The 26,643-nt window shown below is 38.7% G+C and overlaps 1 protein-coding gene across 1 annotated transcript; it reads right to left on the reverse strand.

Moving 5' to 3' along the window:
• Positions 1 to 1,722: 1,722 nt before the first annotated feature.
• wapla (WAPL cohesin release factor a) lies at positions 1,723 to 25,592 on the reverse strand. The gene is made up of 20 exons (XM_087802183.1): positions 25,328 to 25,592; positions 23,080 to 23,487; positions 22,170 to 22,875; positions 21,311 to 21,615; positions 20,429 to 20,559; positions 18,468 to 18,563; positions 17,950 to 18,111; positions 17,233 to 17,369; positions 16,913 to 17,024; positions 14,694 to 14,924; positions 13,627 to 13,738; positions 13,428 to 13,525; positions 13,092 to 13,168; positions 11,491 to 11,666; positions 11,295 to 11,410; positions 6,522 to 6,746; positions 6,157 to 6,373; positions 5,238 to 5,326; positions 5,063 to 5,158; positions 1,723 to 3,283 (listed from the first exon to the last, which is right to left on the reverse strand). The coding sequence occupies exons 2-20, from the start codon at positions 23,459 to 23,461 to the stop codon at positions 3,218 to 3,220; spliced, it is 3,534 nt and encodes a 1,177-aa protein (XP_087658309.1). The 5' UTR covers positions 23,462 to 23,487; positions 25,328 to 25,592; the 3' UTR covers positions 1,723 to 3,217.
• Positions 25,593 to 26,643: the final 1,051 nt, after the last annotated feature.

Below are 26,643 nucleotides of genomic sequence, written 5' to 3' on the forward strand. Positions count from 1 at the left end.
GGAACACAAATGTATAAAATGATATTGTAAATCCTCTCTCCTGTAAAATTGAATAAAAAAGTGTGGGGAAAAAAAAAAAAAAAAAATAGGTCTACGTAGAACAGATGTTTCTCATGTTTCCCATGAATCTTAAGAACTTCTTACCAAGTACCAAACTATTTTTAATGTAGTTAACTTTACATTAACTGCCCATTAAGAGCCAATATTGGTCACTGAAATAGACCTGAAGGGCACATTTTAGACTGAAGCTCTGCTACCATCTCCCCTGATCCCCCCCACGGACTCTGAATTCCTCTCTGGACAAGGCAGACATTGGGGAATTTGGGGAGAAATTGGGAGACACGCTACTCCTACAATTCACCGCCTACATGTTACCTTCTCCTCCCGCCTCCCGGCCAGTGGGACTTGCCAAGCGCACTGACCAATGCTGCATCCAAGTACTGTGGGCTGGGCTTGGTTTTTCTCACATATCTGACCGAGTCAGAGGTGTGTTTTTGTATCCCCGCACTGCGCCCCCTTCAGGAGCAGAGCAGGGATGATTTTTTTTTTTTCACCCATTTCTACCTTCCTCATGTGACCAAGAGCAGGACAAGTATGGCGCCGAATATAAATAGATGCCTCCGAGATTGTTGCGTTGTTCTTACATTACTGGCAAATAAAGCTGATTATGACCTGATGGGCACATTTTAGCATCATAATTAATATACCTGTAGATCGTTTTTTCCTGAAACAATCAAAATCATCTGTTGGTTTAAAGTTAAGCAGATTGTTCCTCAAGTTCATGACATGTATTCATCGTTCTTACGTTGAACAAGTGTGATCATGTGATGCGATTCATTCGGAACACTAACCAACATAGAGAGCGATTAGGGATTTAATACACATTTCCAAAATAATTGCATTTTGTATTCTCCCTGCAGAAAACATACCTTTGAAAAGGAAAGAAAACACAATGAAAATGTATTGAAAGTAGCAACTTTTTTTTTTACTTTTAAGGATATTTACATGTAACCAAAGACGGTGTCCTTGAAACAGGTACAAACATTTTTTTTTAATTCTGCTGCGATTTCTCAAAAATGACAACTCAAAAATATAGTATAAAATAAAAGTATCAGTTCGAGGGGAAGGAAAAACAAAAAGTAGTCTTAAGCTAAATATTTTATCGCTCATTATGTACACAAGTATTTACATTCTACAATTCCATTTGGGGCAAAGCAAGGAAGGGACAGTAAACGCCATCGCGTTCACTAAAGCCCAACAAGAGATCTACAAGTTTGAAAGTATGGCTGTCATTGGATCAGGGGTTCAGGGGAGTGCAGGAGGGTGTGTGTGTGTGTGTGTGGGAGGGGGGGGGCGCACAAGTTAAAGTTCACGTCAAGAATAAATAAATGGTATCATTAGACAAGAATATGATATGAATGTGGGGGTTCTGCTCCATCAAACCAGGTTCTTACAGACTGTTTGGATGGGTTCAGTTTTAGCACAAAAGACTCGACTTGTGAGTTCATAGCGGAGCCTGTGTTGTCTGAAATTGATCAAACAAATAAATTTACAATGGTGATTCAATCATGATTCAATATTAATCTCTTAATAGGAAATGTGACTACAAACACAGGAATAAATATCCAGATATTTATGTAAAAGCTGCTTAAACTAAAATTCTTAATAGTTTTAAACAAAGTTCAGATTTTTTTTTTCAAATTAGAGCAAAATTAGAAAATGTTTGAAAAAATACAAGATGATTTATTTGCAAGAAATCCGACTTATAGTTTAACTATGCAAATATTACTCAGCTCATTTGAAATGTATAATTCCAGTCAGTGTTTCAGTGGAACCGTAATCGTCTACCTAGTCAGATCCTTGTGGCATTATCATTTCAGGGTTTAAACATGTCAAATACATTTTTAAAGTATTTCCCCGAGAGACGACCAGACACTGAACATGACACGAGGGTAACACACGCGTGTAACGTTCTAAGGAAAAACATTCACAAACCAGGTTCTTTTAAACAAACTTTCTCTCAGTTAAAGAACAGAAGCACACAATTCATCAAAGAGGTTTTAAAATGCAAGCTCAATCAAATATAAATAACCTAAACTAATTCAAATATGTCCCGGTTGACAACAGGAAGAAGAAAATATGTGATGAGAAGAGTTAAAATTATTGAAGGATAAAACAAATGTTTTGTAAAGAAACCTCATGGAGGGAGATAATGAAAGTATATCAGTAACATTCGAATATTTCATGGTTTTATTTAACATTTCAAATGTTCAAACATTGATTCGTTTCATTGAAATGTTTCCGTTTTAAGATTTCTTTTATTTATTTTTTAACATAATTTATCGTAATCATCATCATAATCATTTTCAACAGTAAAGCTTTAATTTTGAAATATAATAAAAATGTAACATTTTCAAATTTAATTTATTTATCAGTTATTTTATTATCCTTTAAAATGTAAAGGCTATGAATAAAAATATATTGAATTTAATTTAAGGATAATAGGAATTCAAATATTAAACTATGCATAGAAAAAAAAAAAGATTTTTGTTCAATTATTTTTTATTAATTAACCTTATAATCTTAATTGATTAAACTTATACTAAATAACAGTTATTGATTGAACAATTAAAAAAATTGGAACACTTTTAAAAAAAATAAAAAATAAATAAAGAGCTTACAACAATTGTATTAAACCATTTAATATTCTGATGAAACCGATACCTTCATTGTGGAAATTTTAAAAAAGCGACAGAACCAACCCTCTAAAAACGGCTAAAACCAATGAAGAAGGAACATGAATCTAGGTTCAAAAAGCATTTCCTCAACATTCAACTGTAAGTCAACGGATGTTTGAGCAAGTCATCATCCTGACATCCATGAAAGTGTTCAATGACTTTACCCTCGACTCTCACGTGGACGAGCAGTTTCATGAATGAAATTACCCGTGAAACATGATTCAAAGGTGGATGCTCCAGCAGGTGGACCAGGAGTCGGTGGCCTGTCCACCGACACACTCTAAACATTCCATTTAGAAGTCTGGTGATTGGTTGGTCTGAGCAGAGAGTGAGGGATGTGTCGGACTAGCAGGGCTTTGGTTCACGCTGTGCTCTGGAGAGGTGGATATAGAGACAATTTTACATGACACCGTAGTTGCTCCTTTCGTGACGGGGAATATTGGGTGACGACTCCTTAAGCGTGCGCTCGGAACCCCCCGTTAGCAATGCTCCAGGTAGTCGATGGCCCGTGAGATGGACTTTTGTCCCGTGGTGCCCATGGCGCACTGTGTGAGAAGATGACAAGAGAAAACAGTGGTGTTGTGAGAGTGAGATTGTGTTTCCAAAACAGATGCTGGCTCTGTAGTGACGAGTCGCGAGACAGTCTGTGACTCTCCCGCGGAACATGAATCCTCTTGATGTCGTTTCTTCACAGCAAGACATTGAATTATATTAACTCAAGACCATATTCAGTTCAGAATGTTTAAGTATTAACACGGATGATTTGATTTTAACTCTAAACGTTTGGGAAGCATTTCTACGAATGTAACAAAAATAACCTTTGCATGGTTTTGGATCATGTACAGTAAGCAAGCAGTAAGCAAATTATATACCATTTTTGTTGCACCTTTATGACAAAGAACAAAAATTAAATTATTAAAACCCCTGCATAAAACTAAATTTGAACTTCGCAACTAAACGTTGCGTGTTAAAAACCCTCTCAGTAACTGTGACGTAAACAGCTCCGATGATGCTATGCTGCCCAGCCAACCAAACAGCTAAGCGTTATTTTTGACAACATATATAGAATTCAAACACACTATTGTAGCGATCTATCAGACAACACTAAATCGATCAGTGTGAAGAAAGTAGTCATGGGAGTTCACCTTTTATTAATATTTAAAAAAATTATTTTCGAGCCATCATGTAGTCACGTGACTTAGGAGCAGCGCTGAGTGACAGAGATGTTAACACTCTGCTTTAACCCATTGATAAATGACGTTGACAGAAGCTTAAAGGCAGCAGTATAGTGTGTGGATCAAATGCTACCGGTGTCTCAACAACATGGAACACCATGTCTCATCAGCCGTCACAGCCAAACTCTTCAAACCTCTGTATGACCATGAATCGAGTCAAAACACTAGTTAGTGACAACACATGGACCACTCATCTGATATGATGATGGCAGCACAGATGAATGAAAGAACCAGACTGAAGTGTTTTCCACACGTTTACATTCTGACATCGGTTCGTAAATTTGAATCGAGATGTGCTGCTGGCATGTTTATGTGTGTGTGTGTGTGTGTGTGTATGTGCTAATCCAAAGTTTGTTAACTTGTACAATCAAACAATTAAAATTGTGTAAGTTATAATATCTTAATGTGTATGACAGGAGATGCACTTAAATACAAGAGCAACTGAGCAAAGGTTTTCAGTAAGTAAAGGCAGAATGAATGACCAGTGTTTGCACTTTTCTTTACTCTGCACAGAAGTTTGCTTGATTTTTTTTATTGACTAATAAAAATAAATGTTTACATTACACTTTTAGCACGCAAGTTTTTAAAGTATTTGCAGTGAATGTAATTACAGTGACTAACTTTTTCTAAAAAATGACTTTATAGTAATATAGTTAATCACAATTCAATAATTGTTCAGCCTTCTACTTAATGGAAAAATTCGTGTTTATAATTAAGTTAAAAATATCTTTATTAGAGTTGGAACTGATGACATAATCATTTGACGGAGCAAAGGAAGCAGAAATCCAACAAATACTCAAAGGCAAAAATGTGTAAAAAATATATATATATAAAAATCAAGAAAATTGTTGATATTTCTATTCAATAACAATATCATGAAAAAAATGTTCATCAATATTTATTGTATTTAGTTAATAAATCAATCTTCACACAGTCCCTTTTACAATGCATTTTTAAATGCTTTACATGAACAGAAAACCAGCAACTATATTTGATCTTTATTAAATTGAGAACTAAACAATAGAGGCTGCACCTATTTGACGAGCTATTCTTCAAACAATGTATTTTTTTGAAATCTTTAATACTCACAGTGAGGTTCATGAAGTTCAAGAATTTCTTCAGCATTTCTGTCATGATGGAGAAATCACCCTCGGGCAGATGTTTTCTCACAGTAGTCACATTGACCTTGTGAACAAAACGGTTATGTACACCATCAAAGAAATGTATAGGAATCAAGAATGAGGAAGTTGTTGTCTATTCTCACCTGGCTACCCTGGCAAAGGCAGCCCAGCAGCAACGCCGTGTAGGAGGCAACAATACTGTCCTCCATATGTTTGCCTGCATGCTGCAAAGCTGCAGAAGAAACAGGTGGGGGAGAAAAAGAACAAAGTTTACAGATGAGCTTAAAGTCACATAGACCAAAAACAAAGGATGTTCTTAATGTTTCTCAAAGGAAATGTATCCATTTATATTTACAAATTTCATTAAATCAGCAGATTAATAAACAGCTTTAAAAGTGGGTCAGGTTAGAAAGTCACACTCACACATCCACATATTTTGTTACACATATTCCAGCAACAGTTGCAACAATAAACTCATTGCATACAAGTTACAATCCCTCTCGGTTACAGTGACCTAAACAGCTCCCAGTGTGCTTTGTCACCAAGCGAAGCAATCACAGATGACTTTTGCAACAAAGACATAGGATTTAATACAGTACTATAGCGACCAATCAGCCGTCACCAAATAGAGCAGTGTGTAGAAAGGCATCATGGGAGTAGTTTTGTTGACACCATGGGTAAGTTGGGTGTGGTCATTAGTGCGCCCCACTATATAGAACTTTGTTCTTAATGAAAGCAAGTACTTATTTTTTGTTGTCCAATTAATCTTTTCTTTTTTTTTCTCTTTTCTTTTTTTTACATTTCCATAAATAATAAATCATATATTACAAATATTACTATACAAATGTTAACATGTGAATTGGTTCCATAATCACTGAAGTTGAAAGTTTACTGTGGTGTTTGGACCTAAAAAAAAAATAATTGTGCATCCACTCCACTCAATAGAGATGTCAAATGGATTCAAGTCGATGGCACGGAATCAGCGCTGCAACACCGAGCACGTTAGATTTTGGTTTAAGGCAATACTAAGAAAAGGCTTTTCTTGTGCACACAAACGTCTACCTTTATTTAGGTCCAGCTCTTCATCCTCCTCCTCTTTCTTCTCGCTCTCCTTCTTATCGGCTTGGCTCTCGTTTGTTTCGGCTGCCACCCACTGGATCTCTCCCGATGTCTCCTTCCACTCTCCACTCTGGTCTAGTGCTGGCTTGGGTGCCTCCGTGATGATGTCATCAGTCTTGGCCTCAGCCAGGATCGCAGCACGCTCCCTCTCTAAAAACAGCTGGAATTAAGAGTCAGATTATTAGTTAAAAAATAAGATGGTCACTTAAAGCGCTCATACAAGTACGGTAGTTTTTTCTCTCAAGAAACAAAAGTTTCAATATGATGAACTGACAGTTCTTTTAGAAAGACCTTGGACAAAGCCGTACCTTCACCAGGGCAGCCAAAGCACCAGAGGCTTCTTCGTTCAGCTCCTCTGTTCCATCAGCCTCAGGCTGTGCTTCACACTGTGACACAGACTCAGACGCTTTTGGGTCAGCAGGAGGCAGCAGAGAGTCTTCTAGACACGTGTTGTCAACTTTGTACTCCATATCCACCAAATAATGTCGGTTTCTCGAGCTGTACTCGACAAGATTAATAAGTAGTCCCAGCCCCTGAAACAACGGCAGAAGAAAAGAGTGGCTTTAAGAAGATGATGGAGGGTGACAAGTGATGGATCTCCCTTTAAAACACGAGTCTCAAACTTGAGATATGCATTTGAAATTTTTAGGAGCAAGAGACTCCATCGTTATACAAAGTCAGACATTAAGGAATAAAGATTGTTGTGTCAAATGTAAATCTTTAATTACATAATCAACATGGAACAGCGTTCTCAAAGAAACACAATGTATGACATAAAATGGTCTGAAGTAAAAAACTTTAACACTAAAATGTAAACTAAAACTTAAAACTAAAACTTTAACACTCAAAGGCTCACTTCCGCCTCCGGTGAGCCTTTGATCGGCTGCTTGAACGTAAGCTCCTGCAATAATTGCCAAAAACAGTCGTTTTAACGACTACTTGTCCAGATATTATGCTCATATCACTAAAGATATGTCTCAAGCATCTCGGATCTATGATCGTGATGCTCTTTTCAACATCAGAGAGTCGATGGAAGATTATAACCGCGACCGTTACCAATGTCCGGTGAATATGTTTCCGGCTCCGCTTCTCATCGACTCGGACTCTGTGGAATATCGTTTGATCTCTCGGGTACCGGGCGATTTCCACAAGCGATCGAGTCGGTCTGGAGTTCAGGTCAGGATGAGACGAGCAGTCGCGATCGCTCGGAACAACTCTGACGTCATCGGACGTCATCGATGTTTGATCGACATTCCTCTCGCTGCAGAGTATGATGACACATCAGCGCTGCCGTCTGTCCAGACCTCAATGAAAGGTGGTAAGATTTTTTCATTTCCTCTCTTTAATTCGGCTTTTACTACCGAGTTGAACTTCAGTGACAGCTGGTACCCACGTGACCGCTGTTCGCTTCAAAAGATCCCGCTCTGCGCGCCTGTCAGTGACGCGGCGTCGTCAGTGACGTCATCGGTGCTGAATGTGGGACTTCTTAATGTTCGCTCCATTACTAATCAATCCTTTATTCTTAATGATCTTTTCACAAGAGTTAATTTGGATTTATTATGTCTTTCTGAGACTTGGCAGAGAGAGGAAGAGTTTATTCATCTGAACGAACTCTGTCCAGTAGGGAGCGCTGTCCCGGGGAAGCCTCGCCTCTCTGGTCGTGGAGGAGGTCTTGCTACTGTTTTTAGGGAGAGTTTTTCTTGCAAAGTGATTCAGACACAGGAATTAATTTCTTTTGAATCTCAGATGATCTTGGTTGGTTCTACAAGACCTTTCTATTGTGTGTCAATCTACCGTGCGCCTGGTCCTGCGGCGATGTTCTTGAAAGACTTTAGTGACTTCTTATCTTCCATTATTCAAATGGAATCTGTCCTTATTCTTGGAGACTTTAATCTTCATGTTGATGACGTCACATCTTGTTCTGCTAAAGAACTTTTAACTTTAACAGAAGCCTTTAATTTTGAGCAACATGTTTCTGAACCAACTCATCAAAAAGGCCACATTTTAGACTTAGTTTTTACTCTTGGCCTGGACATTTCTAATGTATCTGTACATGATGTCCATCTGAGTGATCATTCTCTTGTCTTGTTTAACCTGGACTTCATCCCTGAACCTAAGCCTTTGAAAGTTAGGTCTCAGCAGAAAAACTGTCTGCAGTATCGGCTGAGATGACACGCCTCTATGTTTGACCGTCTTTCCTTTGATGACTGCCCAGACGTGGACAGTTTGATTCGCTGTTTCACTGATCATTGTGTTGAAATACTGGATCAAGTGGCACCTGTTAAATCGAACTTGAAAATTCAGAAAAAACGGTGCCCTTGGACAAATGAAGATCTCCTGAGTCTGAAGAGACTTTGTCGAAAGACTGAGCGTCTCTGGAAGTCCACTAAACTTTAGGTGCATAGACTTCACCTCAGGGATCTGATGACTTCTTACAATGAGATGGTAGAAACTGCTAGATCTGATTACATCAGAAAACTGGTAGCAGCAAATAGGAAAAATCCCAAAGTTTTGTTTGACACGATTAATTCTCTTGTGTCTCCTGCTCCTCAAATCACACCTGTCTTCTGTGAAGCTGACAGCAATGCATTGTTGAGATTTTTCATTGACAAAATTAAATTGATCAAAGAGAAAATCTCTCCCCCTTTGTTTGGGACCCCTACTGTCTCTGAGCCCCTCTCCTCCTCTTGGTCCTCCTTCACTGCTGTATCTTTGGGTGATATTTCGGCACTAGTGAACAAGATGAAACCCTCCTCTTGCTCAGATGACGTCCTTCCTTGTAGGCTTTTTATCAAAGTATTTGATGTAATTGGCCCCTGGGTTACCAATATGGTGAACCTCTCCCTTTCCACAGGGGTTTTTCCCAATGCATTTAAACATGCAATTGTGGAGCCTCTGCTCAAAAAACCAGGCTTAGACCCAACTGACCTCAGTAATTTCAGGCCTATTTCTAAGCTCCCTTTCTTGTCCAAGATCTTGGAGAAGGTGGTGTCTGAGCAGCTGTCTTTGTTCCTGGATCAGAGCGACATCCATGAGAAGTTTCAGTCTGGCTTCCGTAAACATCACTCTACGGAGACAGCTTTATTGAAAGTGTCCAGTGACATCATGATGTCGGCTGACTCTGGTAAATTCACTGTTCTGGTTCTCTTGGATCTGTCCTCAGCCTTTGACACAGTTGATCACCAGATCCTGCTGAGAAGACTGAGGGATGAAGTGGGACTGTCTGGGTCTGTGTTAGAATGGTTCTCATCTTACCTTTCTGGGCGCAGTTTTAGTGTATCTGCCAATCAAATGAGGTCTGAATCGGCAGATCTGTTGTGTGGAGTCCCTCAAGGTTCTGTTCTGGGTCCTTTATTGTTTTTGCTGTACTTGATTCCCCTCGGTAAAATCATTCAGAGATTTCCAGATGTTTCTTATCACATTTTTGCTGATGACATCCAGCTCTACTGCTCTTTTGATCCAACTGAGCCCCAGAGGCTTAGTCAATTGTTTGCTAGAAATCAAACAATGGCTGAGTGAAAACACTTTACAGCTAAATGTGGACAAAACTGAAACTCTGGTGATTTTTTTTTTTTTTTTGATTTTTTTTTTAGAATCCCTTCTTAGTCCCGCGAGGGGAAATTCGGTAGTGCTTTTTTACAGCTATTCACTGCTCCTGATGATGAGGTTCCAGGGTTGAGTCAGTACTTGGGTGACTTAGGTCAGTCTGTCAAACTGAGCCTCAGAAACCTGGGGGTTGTATTTGATAAAGACATGTCTCTTGTTCGACATTGCAGAAAACTGACCAGAAACTGTTTCCTTCAACTGAGAAAAATCTCTAAACTTATGAAAATGTTGATCTGGAGCTTGTAATCCATGCGTTTGTTTCTTCTCGTCTGGACTATTGTAACAGTTTGTTTTCATGTCTTAACAAGAAGGAGCTGTCTCGTCTGCAGTTGATTCAAAACTCTGCAGCGAGAATTCTGACCCGCTCAAGTAGAAGAACTCACATCTCTCCGGTCCTTAAAACTCTTCACTGGCTTCCAGTTTCTTTCAGGATCAACTTTAAAATTCTGGTTCTTACTTTCAGAGCTATTCATGGTCAGGCTCCTCCTTACATCACTGATGTGATCCAGCCTTACACCCCAGCTCGGGCTCTGAGGTCTGTGGATCAGAATCTACTTATGGTTCCACGCACACGGCTCAGGACCAGAGGAGAGAAATCTTTTCAGACTGTTGCTCCTAAGTTTTGGAACAATCTTCCTCTCTCTTTGCGCTTGATGGAGTCTACTGACTCCTTTAAGAAACATCTTAAGACGTTTCTATTTGTTCAGGCTTTTCCTTGAATTTCTCGAACTCCTGTGTTGTTCTCAGTATTATCTTGATCGTTAAAGTATGTACTTTTTTTTGAGTATTGTTTTGATTGTTTAAGCGCTTTGTGACCCTGGTCTCGAAAAGCGCTATATAAATAAATATTACTTACTTACTAAAAATGCTTAGTAATAATCACATTTGGATCAAAGGGAAGCTGAAATGGTGAGGCATTTGTAACTGGTAATGTATAGAATTTCTGTTCTATTGTCTATACCTGCCTGAAATTAATTGTGTTAGTGGTATTGTTTGATGGTATTTTCTCTGAAAAAACATTAGTCCTTTGTGATTTATTTTTTATGTTTTTATCTTAAATGCAGTATGTGAATAAACTTCCCAAATTAAACTGTTATGGAGGGCAGAAAATAGTTGAGGACCCCTGCTTTAGATCACATGTGTCAAACTCATCGCCACAGGGCAAAATCCAGCAGTCAAATAATTGAATGTGCCCAACCGGACAGTTGTCTTAAAATCAAAGTAGATCAATAAAGTTTATTTATCTATCCATCTATAAATGATGATGTTGACCTATTGATTTTGATAATGTTTTCATTCTTTGAGGCTCAATTTATCGAAGACTTCTCGAGATTTTACACACTACATTTGTTGAATCGAAAAAATAAAATAAAATCACTTAAACACGACATATCGGTGCAAGTAAAGTTTGCTCCAAGATCTCAAGTAGAAACACATCAGTCGGAAGATATAAAAGAAAAATGATTATGACTAACCAGGACTCTGACATCAAAGCGCTGCTCCTGGGGAATGTAACGTGGGACTCTTAGGACACAATTCAGGGCCGTTACTATGAGATTCTCCTGCTCCCCCGTTTTTGTGCTCCCCCACTCTGCAGACAATAAAAAAACATTAAAATCCTCTACAACAGCCAATAATCAATGCAGATCACTGTCAATAATTATATAATACCATTGTCGTGTGTGAGATTGAGCAGCACTCCGATGATGGCCCTCATGCAGTCCTCCACTGCCTTTCCAACATTACTGAAGCTACAGTGGGGCAACAAAGCACCTGATGCTGTCAAGGAGCTGTTGTTTAAGGCCCTACTGTACCTCTGAATCATGTCCTCACAGTGCCACAAAGCTCTGAAATATGAGACAAAACAAATAGATTAGGAGAAGCTAAAAGTGGAAGCAAAAGAAAATCCTAGAGACAATCAAGTTATCTAATGTGTGAAACTGGCTGGTGATTTTAATTAAAGCAGTCCTAAAATATAATCAGGCACAATAGAAAACAAATCAAAAATAAAAATAAATAAAAAATTCACAGTGATTATGTTTTTGTGCTTTTCTTAATGAATAATTTGTGTCAACAATGTTTTGGGTTAATTAAAAATAAATAAATGAGATGATCCTAATGCAAGAGGCCTCTCTTTAGGATGAAGTGATAATTTAAGACAGAACATTAGACATTATTATTATTATTATGCAACATCCCAATATTAGGGATGCCACGATTAGTAGAAAAATCACAATGATGTCGACTATAAAAAGCTATGAATGAATCTAGTCGTGGCTTTCAGGGTCTGGCTTGATATCATCGTAAGTTCTATAAACATAAAACCTGTTGCAGCATGATGTTGATACATGGACACTTGCCAAATCTGATTGACTTTCTAACGAAGAGGGAGAGTCATAAGTAGTTACTCATTTGAATTGATCCAAAGTGAATAAAAATGATGATTTGAGACTTTTCACTGTTGTATTAGAGGTTCATAAACTTGATGCCACATTGTGAAAGTTTCAAATAACCAAACTTGAATCTCTTTATTCAATAGGGTAATCCTCCACAAGTTACAAGTTAACTGCTGGACCGTCGCTAGCCCAATGCTTTCCGTCTGTCCCGGTGGTACTTCACAATAAAATAATAATCAACACCACCACACTTGACAAATATCAGACTCGTGGTGATTGATCTGTAGTTTGTGTCCGTTATTAGATTAGGGACTTAAGTTTAGTCTCCGTTTTCATCTTCAGAACAAATTGACATTTCCACTTCATATTAATATACATTTTGTTACTGTAACTCAATTTCCCTTTTATCAATAAATGTTTATTTTACTATGAAAATAATTGTTATTTTTAGTTGGCACATAACCTTAAACACCTAAAAGCCAATACCTATTGATCAGAGAAGCTGCTTGATTGAGAGCAGAAATGTACGCGAAAACATTATTTTCCTAGTGTTCGAAATAAAAATTAGAATCTGTGACTAAATAATTGTTATAAACAAGACCGTTTGTAGTAAGATGTAAGATGAGAATCTTTAACGGAAGGGAATGTCTATGATAGATAGAACACCAGGTTACCATAATACTAAGACAGCTGTGCATCATGATGTCATGATGTCATGATGTCGATAACATCTCAATTGGAAACCTAAAAATACAGTCAAATACACATGAACTGATGAGAGTGCAGCTCAAATGCAGTTTTTTTTCCATTAACTAATTGTAAATTACCTGTTAATTAGAGTAAAAACCTTGAAAGTAGCATTTATTTTTTATTCACCTGGCAGAGGAGACAATGAGTTCAGAGTCTTTGTAAGCAATCAAGTATCCCTGGTTCTCTGGGTGCTGCACCGTCACCTGTTGGCAGACAAAGAATGAAACAAAATCAATGAGGGGAGAGATTACAGGAAGAGGGCTGCGAGGGAGTCAAGAAAGCCAAACCCCAAAAGAGCCCTTTAAAATGGATGATGTTTACAAGCTCAATGATAAATGATAGTGTGTAAAACAAAGGCTTTAGTTACAGGAGAATAATAAACATTAAACAAAGGTTATTGGGAGCCACTGTTGGTCAACGTCCAGGAGGGGAAAACAATGCTGGTATTTTAAAGACACTTACACTTTCAAGCACTCGGAGACATCTTTCTGCACCCCATAAAGATGCGACAAGATTCTCCTTGTCATCCTCTTGGCTAAGGTTCTGGACACACTCCTTGACTGCAGAAACAGAGGCAGACTTCCCATCATTAGTAACCAGATGGAGCAGTAAATGACACTGATGGTCATGCACACTTCACTTCTAATCTTTCTCTGCTCACCTTTGTCAACAATGTGGTCCAATCCACTGAGTAGCCGCAGCTCTTCTTTGAACCAATCACCTGCTCGTTTGGAAGTCAGGGAAAGTAAAGTTTCCATCGCAAGATGCCCTGTCTAACAATGACAAAACAAGTTTTAATGCAGTTTCCTAAAAAAAAAAAAAAAGTTTACAAACTTTCTACATTGTATTTAAAAAAACAAATATGCATTTTTCAACTATATACAGTGGTCCCTTATTTGTTGCAGGGTTATGTTTTGAAAACCCCTGTGATAAATGAAATCAGCTAAATAGTGACCATTTTGTATATAATTGTGGGTTCTTTTTAAAAGGAGGCAATGAGCCAATTCTCATCAATGTAGCGATCATTTTATTCACTCTTTAAATTAACATGAATTTCAAAACATTTATTTGAACTTGTAAACTCAAATATGAGTGTTTGTGTTTGAGATGCCAGAAGGAGACCTCCAGAGGGAATCAATAAAGTTCTCTATCTATATTTCTATCCAACTCTAATGCATTCCCAACCAGCCAACAAATCCCAGTTGTGGATGACATTTGACATAGAAACATATACTTTGAATTTTAATACAGTATTGTAGCGGCCAATCAGCAGTCACTAAATAGAGCAGTTTGTAGAAAAGCTTCATGGAAGTTCTCTTTGCTGTTGGCACCATAATAAAGATGGATTTGGTAATTAGTGTCCCCACCAAGTTATGTGGTTGTGTTAAAGTTTATCTGATGTTCGAATAAATCACGTTCGTAACGGAGTGAACAAAGACAAGGATCTTTGACATTTGACTTCAGCTACTTTAAATATATTTTAATATTTATCGTTATACTCACGCAAGTACTACATAAGCAAAATAGTGAAATAGTGGAAGGTAACCCTGATATGGGAGGGACTTTTGTGTATCATTATGGATTTATTCCAGGATTATGGGTAGGAACAACCACTCCAATATGATTAAACATGAAAGGAAAGCAGAATTGATCATGGACTGTCATTATGAGGAAAAACATGTGAATTGATAAAGTTGCCTTCACTTAAAAAAAATGGAGACAACCCACCGTGATGTTTTCCAAGTCAAGGTGCTTATTGTGCACAGTTTCACAGAGCTTTCTGATCTTCTCCTTGACCTTTGCCACCTCTTTTGCAGTTAGCTGATCCTGGTGGGCAGAATAGTCCTGGTCCAGCTCCAGGAGCTTGATCATTAGCTCCAGACAGGCTCTGTCCAGGTCCATGTTAAGACGATCTCGGCTCAGAATGTACATCAGTGCAGCTGTGCACAAAGCCAGGTTCTGAAAGACGAACAGATGTTTTCTCAGTAATAAGTGGGAGAAAAACTGTTGGTGTCAAAACTTCTCATATCAGAATCCAAAACTGCTTCTCAGCTATTTGTCAGTTCTTGGGTGACTTAGGCCAAACTGGGAAAACTGGGTGTTGTATTTGACAAAGACATGTCTCTAGTATGCAGAAAACTATAACTACTGTTTTGATTGTTAAAGCGCTTTGTGACCCTGGACTAGAAAGGCGCTTTAAAGGGGTCATCATAGCTCGGATGGTAGAGTGGTTGCTTGCGGAGAGGTTGTGGGTTCGATCCCAGCTCCAGACGAGTTTGTGGCGTTGTGTCGCTGAGCAAGACACTTTACCCTGAATGCTCCTCATGGCAGAGCTGGCGCCATGTGTTGCAGCCTAATCCATCTGTATGCGATTGTGTGTGTGAATGGGGGAATGCGTGAATGTCAAAGCGATTTGTGACCCTGGTCTAGAAAGGCGCTATACAAAAAGACATAATTTACAAATCACTATTACTTACATCTATACTCTTATAACCCAATTGAAATTGGCATATATTAGAAAATGCATGAAAAAGCTTTGTTTATTTTCTAAAATGACAATGCTGGAAAGAAAGCGAAGAACAAGCAACATATGAGAATGGACTAATGTAATTGAAAAAATTATGGAGAGAAATAAGGTTGAAATATAAAGAAAAATATCGAAACAAATAATGATGATTATAATGTGAAAACAGTCTGTATTAATACATATTTAAATTCAAAAATAAGAACCAACTTTAAGAGCTTCCTTTGTATTTCTATAAACAAGGGTCAGAACCACAACAGACTGAGTATTCTCCCCAGAAAAATGGAACGGGATGGCGCTTTTTCATTTTCCCCAACATTATTCTTACAGAAGAGACAGTCTGTTACAGTAGTGTAACTGAGTGTATTCGTTTGGGAAACAACGGGCCTGAACCAAGTTTGTTGGTCTTCTTTACTTTCATCATGTGGAACACACACACCAACAACAACAAACTCGATCTACTTCCTTTTCAACCCCTTCAAAATAAAACAACGGAAGCAAATATGAACACAGGCGAGTGCCTAGAAGTCCATAACAGTGGCATATATGCGGCATTCAGAATTACAAACACAGACATTCGGATTCACACGGGATTAATATTATCACCCGACATCTGCATTTGACGAATTACAGTAGGTAATTTGCGGCGGAATTATTACATTTAAAATCACAGACATGGCACATTCACACGGGATTATTACAAATTACCAGAGGTCGCCAGGTAATACTTATACTATACTATACTAATCCAGTGCGAATCGGACAAAGTAAAATCTTCAACTTCAATCTTTCATTCCAACTTCAAAATAAAATGTATTATGCTCAAGCTAAAGAATTGCACAAATTGCACAGTTTATGCCGCGGCTTGGATCGACAGTGTCGGTGGCGGGCTGCCTGCCTCTGCCCGGGCATGTCATTAGCGTTGCACCCCTCCCCAGGCTCTTAAAGAATGACGAGATTGTCCTCTGATTTAAAGGTTTTGAGTGCTTTCGTTTTGGCATGACTCGCAGTGTAAACAATGTATTTTGAATTTGTTCATGTGAAAATGGGGACATTTAAGGCCAGCCTGACGTAGTTAAATCAACCAATGCGATTCAAGTCCCGCACCTTGAATTCATTGCGAGATTCCACAACATGGTGCCCGACTGAAAGATCGCGCGGCTTAAGAAACCTGGGAATATCGATAAATTTGACCGAAGAGCCCTGAAAAAAGGGGTTTAAAGACCCTATATCTGAAAATTAACAGGACGGCACTGGGATAAGGACAGGATGGTGCTGCGCCACCCTTAAGAGAGAACACTAGAGACCTCATTAAAAATGCATTTGAGAAGCAAAGAGACACATTTAAAAATGTGTACTATAAAAATGATGTTGCAAAGAGCCAAAGATTAAAACAGAAATAAATTAAAAAACAAAAACTTACTGGGTGTTGGTGAGCATCACTGAGTATCTTGAAGACCTGTGCCACTTTCCCTCGAGCCCTCAGGTGCATCCTGAAGCCCGGCATTGCACACCGTGTTGCAAGGCTTATTATACTTAAGAGGAAAGAAAAACACTTGAAGTTATTTTTGATGTATGGAATTATGTTAACAGTATTCAATAGGAGCAAATGTTAACCACCTGGCACTTTAAATGTAATGATGTAATTGGCACTAAAACAAACCAGCTCAATAGTAAAAGACAAACCTATGCTCATACCAGCTCAGCATTTCCTCCCAACAAAGCATCATCAAGTGGACTTACCTAAGGCATCTTGTATTGAGAGGCTGACTGCTCTTCAGACCTGTCTGCAGGTACTCAAAGTCGTCCGTGAACTCTTGATTCTCTCCAAACTCCACAACATCATTGAAGTGCTTCACGTGCTGCACTACTGTATACAACTGGCAGACAGAGAATTGGGGTTAATTGGGAATCAAGACATCTGTCCAGAGACGCAATCAACACTCACATAAACAGAAATACAGATATGCTCATTGTTATATTCCCTTAACTGGTTCCATTAGTGTCCCATTGCCGACTTGCCATTACCCTGAAATCAATAACGGCTTAGCATGTAAAGCCAGCATCTGCAGTTGACTCTTGTGAGTTAGCAAAAACAAGCCTGCTGTGTGTGTGCACTCAACATGCCACAGGGGGGAACCCGTTAACAGTATGCAGAGCCAAATTCCCAGGGATCAGTGGTACACAGCATGATCTGAGGTCCATGTACAAATAAATGAGGCTGAGAAGAGAGCTTAACATCATCGGTTGCACCCAAATCCTTTGTGTTTAACAGATAAAGTTAAGCTTGTAATGAATAAAGTCTTGAAAATGAGTTGGACCAAGAAACAGTTGAGGGATTAACACATGTAGAAATGCGACCATAAAGAGTAAAAATGGACCCCTTCTCTTTTCTTGTTGCCTAGCAGCAGGGACTCACTGCAGATCCGAGAACAAAGCATGTAATGAAAACAAACTCACCTCCTTGTGCTCTTTCCTGCATTTGAGCGCCGTGACAATATCCTGGTTCAGCCGCGTTGGAATGGTTTCTGACTTAATAACTTTGGGTGGAGGTGGCGGGGCTTTAAACAAGCCATCATCTTTATGGGAGTTGCTGTCCTTGTTGGAGCTGGATAGAATGGCCTGAGGAAGAACACACACAGGAGGGTGACTCACATCAAGTTGAGCAATAAAATTTGTTAAATGGCATGCCAGCGGAATTTACCACAGCTAAATACACAGTATAAGACAGAAGTCTTTAGGAAGTGCTTTAAACAGGTGTTGTGTGAGGTAATGTAACTTTTAAGAACTCTGACTTCCAGTGTTGAGCAAAACATATTGAGAAACTAGGAAGCACTTTCACTTCCATTGAATTTGGAGCAAAGGACACATTTGATCATCAAGTTGAACGTCTAATTAATTAACACAAAACAGAAATTGAAAAATTATTACGCAGCTCTTAAAAACGAACACGTTAATGCAAGTTAATGAGAACTTACTGGGGCCGTTTGAGATCGAGACAATGGTGGTGTAGGAATCTCCTCAGACTCAGGCTGGTTCCAGTGACGAGCATTATACACCGCTTTAGCAGGGGACTGAAAAGGAAACAAAAATTATAGGTAGATTATTAAACCACAGAGCAAGACCACGTTGTCCTTACAACAGACTCTCACAAAATTATGAAAAGGAAGAAAACCTTCCATGAAGTGAGTTCAGGGTCTTTATATCAAATTTCTAGACGCCGTCCTTGTATGTCGGGTGATAATTGTACTTAATACATGTTTTTTTGCATATTCAGAGGAACATGGAGTTCTGCCATCAGCCCAATTTACCAGATTCTTATTTATAGAATTTAACTGGGTGGACATACAAACACTTGCATTGTCATTTGATTCAAAGAATTTGATATAAAAATGTAAGAAGAAACCTATACGTATAAAAACTAGTTGTTTTTTTTCAGGGCCGATACCGATTATTAGTAGTCATGGAGGCCGATAACCAATATTTGGAGCCGATATTCATTTGCAGTAAAAGTTAATATATTGGAATCAATTTTTTGAGTAATACAAACGCCAACACTTAACTTTGTTTAAATGGCATTAAGCATATTTTTATTAAACATCATAGAAAATGAACATCATTTATTTTAAAATAACAATAAGTACTGTTTTCCCAGCATCAGCAACATCTCAAATTACTTTCTCGCTAGATTTCTCGAATTTTAAACCCTCTTAGCAACTCCATTTCTAAAAAATGACCAACAACAAAGTTAGCAACCTTTTCAGATCATCAGGGGAAAGGCCAGAAATATATTATATTGTAACCCACATGCGGCTTAGAGTTACCCCAATCCATGGCTAATCTGCCGCGCTGGGGTCTGCCCTCTCAAGTGGCTAAACAGACAGTATTCCAGGGTGAGGCCCTTTACCGTTTTTACTTTATTTTATTTGTCTGTTTAGTGAGTTTGTGATTATTTGGTAAAGATTTTTCTATCAACCATTTTGTATATATGGTTTAAAATAAGCTCCAGTCACCAGTGAGTCCAGCTTCATGCCAACCACAGAGCCTCCTGATCAACCTGTTGACACTCCTCTTGGACACATTCCCAATTAAGTAGGCGGGCCGATCATCACTCAAAAGCAGTGATTGGTTACAGCGATGTCATCGGCTCAACTACTAGTGCCTTGACAAGCATCATACTTTTAATTGGCTTTACCACTTACTTTGGATAATCCTGGGAAGATCGAGCTTGTTCATACTATTGCTAATGATCTATGATCAGCGCTGATATAGATGTGGAATTAGATTAGATCACAGTACAGCAAATATTGTGGGTCCAGAGGCGAGGACATAATCTATAAGCGACATGAGCTGGTGATTTTAACGGATAAACCGCCAACCATAAATCAAAGGTGTTCAACCGTCTTAAGTAGGAGATCCACAGACTACTTCATGAGGCCCCTGGTTGTTAAATCAGTCTCATGCACGTGAACATTGGCAACTTATTAAGTTGGTTTGCTAAGATTTCAGAAAAGATTCTTCCACTCTTGTGCAGTGTTGATGCTAGACTAGTTGCTGGTCTAGAATGTTGAATGGTGACATTAGAGCATAGAGACATCTGAGCAGCACAGAACATATCTTGCAAATCATATTGTGAGAATTATTATATAAAGTTGAAACAATGTCGCTGCATTTTGCTTGTGACGTTAATCAGGGTGAACACAAGAATGAAAAAGAAAAAGAACAAATAACCCAGAGGCAGTATAAAGACGACAAAGGCAGACATTTTAAATCAGCACATATTTAAATTGGGCAAGAAACACAATTCAGGCAGAAATGTATTGGACTAATGGCAAAGAGAATTAAAGAGATGTAGAACACAGAGTATATGGTTGACATTGACACACCCAAGTTTAGCAAAAGACACCTTATTATATATTGAACAACAACCACATCTCACCTTTTTAGGTCCACTGAAGATCTTTTTGAATGCAATAGCACTTTCCTTGGACTTTTCGCCTTGTTTTCCTGTGCGTCCTTTTTGTCCCTCATTGCCTCCGAGACTCGAGTCATCAGCGAAGTCAAAATTATCTGCAGATAAATAATAAAAACCACCATTTACTGTATTTTCCGCACTATTAGGCGCACCTTCAATGAATCGCCTTTTTTAACCGTTTTAATAAATATGGCGCAACGGATTATAAAGCGCATAGAATAAAATATACAGTCAAACATTTGACTGGGGTTGCGCTATGCATCCACTAGATGAAGCTGTGCTAAAAGGAATGTCATCCAAACAGTCAGATAAAGTCAAACTTTTTTAAGCGTTCTGACAACTCCGTTCACTCCCATAGTAATGATGTTCAAATTATGTTTAAAAGGCTTCAAGAAGCAGCGTGTGAGACTTGTGTTGTGAGCAGACAAATGTTGAGTGAGCAGCAAAGAAGTTGAGCGCGTGTATGACAGCTAGAGCACGCGTGTATGACATGTTGAACGCACATGTAATACTGGTTGAGCGCGCAGCAGAATGATTATGAGTGTACAACAACCAAGACACACTCGCTCAAACCGGTGGCAGTAATATCACTCCATAGCTGTCCGCCATGATATGACGTGCGTCGTAAATCCCACCCTGTGATGACACAATGATGTAATCCCGCCCATGGCACAGAGTCATTAAAGTGTTTGTAAACAAGTCACCCACCTATGTTATGTAAGGCGCTCCGGCTTATATGGCGCACCGTCATTCTTTGAGAAAATTAAAGGCTTTTAAGTGCGCCTTATATTACGGAAAATACGGTAGGTTGTTTTAAGTTCATAATGCAAACAGACACAGACATACCTGTATTGCTACTGGCCTGACTGTCCTGGGAGTCGCTGGTATGAGGGCTGTCCACACTGGCACTAAGAGCAGCCAACAGGGCTGCAGATTTCTTCACTTTCTTCTCTTTAGTACGAACACTCTCATCATCGCTGTCACTCTCGCTCAGGTCATCGAAGCCAAAGTATTTGATCTTGTAACTCGTCTTCCCAGTCCCTCCCATCTCAGAACTTTCCTGTTCCTCAAGGTCTTTGTCCTCAAATCCGAAGAACTCAAGCTTGGACTCAGTCTTAGTTTTCTTGGGCTTTGCCTGCACGGGCCTGTATCTGAGAGAACATGAAGAACCAGGATCGTAACAATCTTTTAAACATCACTCTGCTACAATCTTTTCTTTTTAGGCTTCTGTCGGTGGCCATGATGCGAATAATCTACTATCATGAACAGGGGAAACATTTTTTCAATGTTTTCTAATAATAGCTAAGCGTTTATAACATGTTAAACTTATTAAGATTATTTGATCAGACTTTTTTATTTCGCTGTTTGAAATGTATGGCTTCCGGCTATTGTAAATTTGAACTTATATTTAATTGAATAAATCATAGTTTTATTGCATAATAAAATACAGAAAAGGAACACATCAAGAACATAACACATCGGAATTTTCACTATTAATTACTAATTATCACTATAGTTAAAGATAAAATGTGTTGTGATAAAATGTTGATGATATGTCAGAATTGAATTGTATGAAGTGGCAGCTTTGTTTCTCACCTTTATCATCCAGCTCTGAGGCTTGTTAACTTTTTAGAGTTTTCCTATGTTAACCCAATTACAATCAAGAAACAACTAAATGTACCCTTGGTGCAAGGCAAAGACGTACCTGTTGACTTTTTGCGGCAGGGCATCAGACTTCTTCTTCATCTGTCCAGCCTCGCCAAGATCGGCCTGAGTAGCCGGGGTCACAAGTTCTTCCACACTCCGCTCTATTGAGTCTTGGATTGTGACATTGCACACCGACACACAGGAGGGGTGCAAAACCGTGTAGTCCCGTACCCTTCCTCCACCCCTGCCACTCGGCTTTGCTGTCGTTTTAATGGTTGGAGCAGAATTACTCGCATTGGTGGGGATGGCAATGTTGGGTTTAGCCTGGGCCGGCGCCGTCACAGCAGGTTTGATTTCGTCGCTGATGGTTTCAGCAGATTCATGGGATTCTTTGTTAGGCCGACCAGGCCGCTGGTATTTCTTGCAGTTGGAGGCCCTCAGAGTGAACGGGGAAGGGGGTATATTATCAACTGGCTCTGGTGGAGGTTCCGTTTGAGTTTCTAGTTCAGAAGTTTGACTTCCTTCTGATGACCCTGCAGCAAAAGAGGTCTGAAAGTCTCTACTACCACCTGGTGCATCAGCAAACTGTTCAGAGGTCTCCGTCGTAGAAGTGAAGACAAACTTCTGTGTTCCTGAGATTTGCTCATTAGAGGGTACTGCGTTTAAAAGAGCCGACGCGTACACAGACTTCTTTTTGCTGTCTGGTGTATTTTTTAACCAGGGATTATTATTTTTAGCAACTCCACCTGCAGGTTGTAATTGGCCTGAAACAACAGTTAAAAATAAGCTTTTAAACCTGTAAAAATAAACCATAGATGAACCAAAAAAAACAAACACTTTGTATGAATTCTTTTCACAAGAAATTAATTAAAAAAATAATATTTTAACAAAACAAGTAAAGAAGACTACTCAAATATTTATACTCTCAACAATTAAACACAACTCACACAAACCTTTTCATTACTTACTTGTGGGGGTGGTAGTTTGCATTCTCTGTGCAGGAGCAGAGACAGCAACAGCACCAACGACCTGCACTGCCGCCATACTGGACCCATTTCCTTCACCAACCTTGAGTTTGGGCTCATTCTGAGTCGTCACAGTTTTGGAATCCTCGTCACTGTCGAACCCAAAAGGATCGTCGTCGCTACCACTGTCCTCGAGTCTTGGTCTTTTCGACAGGTCAGCAATTTCAGAGTTTGAGGATGGCCTTTTGGGGCCCAGCTTAGCCTTGTAGGTGGTCTCTCCCCATTTTGTGGTTAGAGAGGGCTTTTTGCTGGAAAAAACCTCTTCAAATTTTGAATTAGCTTCACCGCCCTTGCGGTTGTAGGTTTTCCCAAATCTGGATGTCATGTTGTTTTCTGTACGTTACATATTCCCTGTGAAAAGCAGAAATAAGAATGAATTAAGTCGATAAACTGATGTAAGTAAGTACTTTGTATTTACATAGCGCTTTTCCAGACCAGGGTCACAAAGTGCTTAAACAATCCAAACAATATTTAATCATACAATGCTCATTATCCTAAATTTAGAGATGTTTCTCAGTTGAAGGAAACAGTTTCTGGTCAGTTTTCTGCAGAGTTGAACTAGAAACGTCAATTTCTATTAAATAGCTACTTTGCTTGCGTTTATTATTTTTTTTGAAAGCACGTTTTTAAAAAGTATTTTTTTAATTTTTGCTTTTTTAACATCTGCTTTGAATACTTTAAGCTGTATCACAACTGAGAAATTGAAGGGGACAACATATATTCTACACTTATCTTGGTCAGCTTAAATTAGAAAACATCGTCCGTAGCAGCTTGATATAGGTTTAAAAACCTTATTTGGATTGTTAACATTCATAAACAAGAAAAAATAATAGATTTACACCTCTATGACACAGCACTCAAGCATTAAAGCAATCTAATTTCCTGAATACCTTAATTCATCTTAATAATGTTGTGGTGTTGGGTATCTGATTGAAAAATGTAGTTTAATATACAGTGTCTTTACTGTATTTTTTAACAACCATGACACAGTTGGCCCTTAACTTTACAGATATGATTTCCAGGATAATTCAAGACTTGGACAAACAACCTGAACAAACACCAGAAAATCAAACAATGAAGCAGGTACTAGGGGCTTCAGTATGTAAGTGGGGTAAGACATTTTATGCGACAGCAATAAACATTTGACTGACCTGTGAATTGCTGGTTTTAGACTTAACTAAGTTTGTTTTGAGCAACTGTTTATAGACATTTTGTTAGTTCTGACTGAATATCAAAACGTTTATTATATTATATACCTGTCGATCTATCAGAGTGGCATATACCAAGTGTAGAATATGAGAAAGTTAGCTTGTCTTTTTAATGGTACTAAAAAGGAGTTTATTTGCAAGAATCTGTTGATACGATATACATCACCATACAAGGTCAACATTAGATATATAGAGCTGCAATACAATACTGTAGGAACAATGATATATTTGCAGTACTGTCCGGGTGCTTGAATCTGGTGATACAGAATCTAGGCAAGACCCATGCAATAAGTCGTTACTGCTTGAATTTGTTCTGAAACCAAACAATGTCCAAACATCAGCATTAAAAGCTGGTGGAGTCCACTTAACTATAGTTCTCGATCATAGACGGCAGGATTACATTCCTTTCCGGGGGAAGTAATGATTAGGCGAACACATGTTTGATTACAACACACAAAAACAGTAATTATTTTAATGTTATTTTTAAATGAAGAAAAAATATATATACTCACTTAGCTGAAACGTAAATAACTACAATAAAAACAGAACGGGATTTATACGCGAAATTAAAAATACAACTTATTTTATATCTAAGCAATGATCTTGAATATCGCTATATCGTGAAAAATATCCCACTGTATCGATAGAACTCTCACACCTCTATATGCTACCCCTAACACCAAAACAGTTAAGATGTTGATAAAACTGTGTTAATCGGTTCATTTTATGAAGCTTGGCTGTAAAAGGTAGGATATTAAGTTGATAGACAAGTAAACGTATTTTCATTTTGATCTGTTCCAAGTTGTAAAGTTCTTTTAAACTTAGCTATTAGCCAATAGCTACCACGATGCTACACTGTACACACACCGATGACAGTTCATGCATGGTTGCACGGAACATCAGCATTCTATTAAATAACTTAATCTGTGCATCGAATGACGCAAATACAGACGACAATACCATGAATAAGAAGACATTGTTACCTTTGAATCCTGGCGAGTAGCTCACCGAGCGCCTGCTTGTTAGCCAGCCGGCTAGGCCTGAACTAGCCCGCTCTGCGATCAAGCGGGTAAAAGTCCGCGCAGAATCAACAATATAAAGACATGTATACAAAAATGTATTTTTAATAAAATAACCCTCTCTGTAGCAGTGCTCGTATAGACTCAAAACACACCAGGGACATTTAAACTGATCTTATAATCCGGATTTTTTGCAGATTGTAGTGCAACTGTCGGCCATTAAAATCTCCCTCCCTCCGCGCTGTTTGGTAAGAGCCTCAGTAAAGCGCCGCACGTATGAAAGGAACCAATCAGAAGCCGGGAGACTTCTATGGGAGATTGAATAAACTATCACACGATTGGCTCAAAACTGAAACTATGTAAATAATAATACTGGTATAATTCAATACCTTTATAGAGAGGGTTACATAAATGAATTGTTAAAATACACCCCACTTAACGTCACTTACCTATAGGGTCTGCTATGAGAATAATACAAAAAACTCACAATTCCTAATACAAATAGACAAATTATTAAAAAATTGTAAATTCTTTTCACCCTTCCAAAACTATATCAAATATATTTTAATATAAATCTTACTTGTTACTCCATTTATTTGTATTGTGTAAATGTAATTTTGTTTATTTTTTCAGAACTTTTGAGCTGTCAAGCTTCTTCAAAAGTTGTACACATTAAACCATGAACATTTCTTTGTTCTATATACATCAAACTGTAGAAATATTAGCTACAATCAAACATCTTCAAATGTAACATACTGTGTTCCGTGTTCAAACATTGTTCGCAATGTATATAAAGTTCAAATTTTATGTAGCCATCGAATGCCTGCAGGCGTTCAGGCGTCCAGTCTACCTCATCACTTGCCTTCTTTAACCTCAGGGACCCATAAAGTGGTTGTAGGAGGCTGGCTGCATGAGGCAGGAACCGGTTATTAAAATTCAAACGGCCCAAAAACTCCTGCAAAGATTTGATGAAGACTGGCCGGGGAAAATCTGCCACAGGCCGGACTTTCGACGGCAAAGGAACGGCACCATAAGATGAAATGCGATGGCCCAGGAAATCGATCACAGTCCGCGTTCATCGAGACACTGAAAAACTGTCCTTAGGTGCAACAGATGCTCCTCTATCGACTTGCTGGCAACCAAAATGTCATCAAGGTAGACAAATACAAATCTCAGGTCACGTTACACGGAATCCATCAACCTTTGGAAGGTCTGAGCCGCACACTTCAGGCCAAAAGGCATGCGCAGGAACTCAAAAAGCCAAAAAGGTTTGATCACCT

The sequence above is a fragment of the Callionymus lyra genome, chromosome 11 (genome assembly GCF_982586985.1).
Source record: "Callionymus lyra chromosome 11, fCalLyr1.hap1.1, whole genome shotgun sequence".
In the NCBI taxonomy this organism is placed as follows: domain Eukaryota; kingdom Metazoa; phylum Chordata; class Actinopteri; order Syngnathiformes; family Callionymidae; genus Callionymus; species Callionymus lyra.

Bases quoted from the DNA above. Each gene is read 5' to 3' on its own strand.
- wapla (XM_087802183.1), bottom strand. From the start codon at position 23,461: ATGACATCCAGATTTGGGAAAACCTACAACCGCAAGGGCGGTGAAGCT. The intron at 14,925-16,912 runs GTAAGTTTTTGT...TTCGTCTTTCAG, and splicing joins GTGATGCTCACCAACACCCA to AACCTGGCTTTGTGCACAGC. The intron at 3,284-5,062 runs GTGAGTATTAAA...CTTCTCACACAG, and splicing joins TGAACTTCATGAACCTCACT to TGCGCCATGGGCACCACGGG.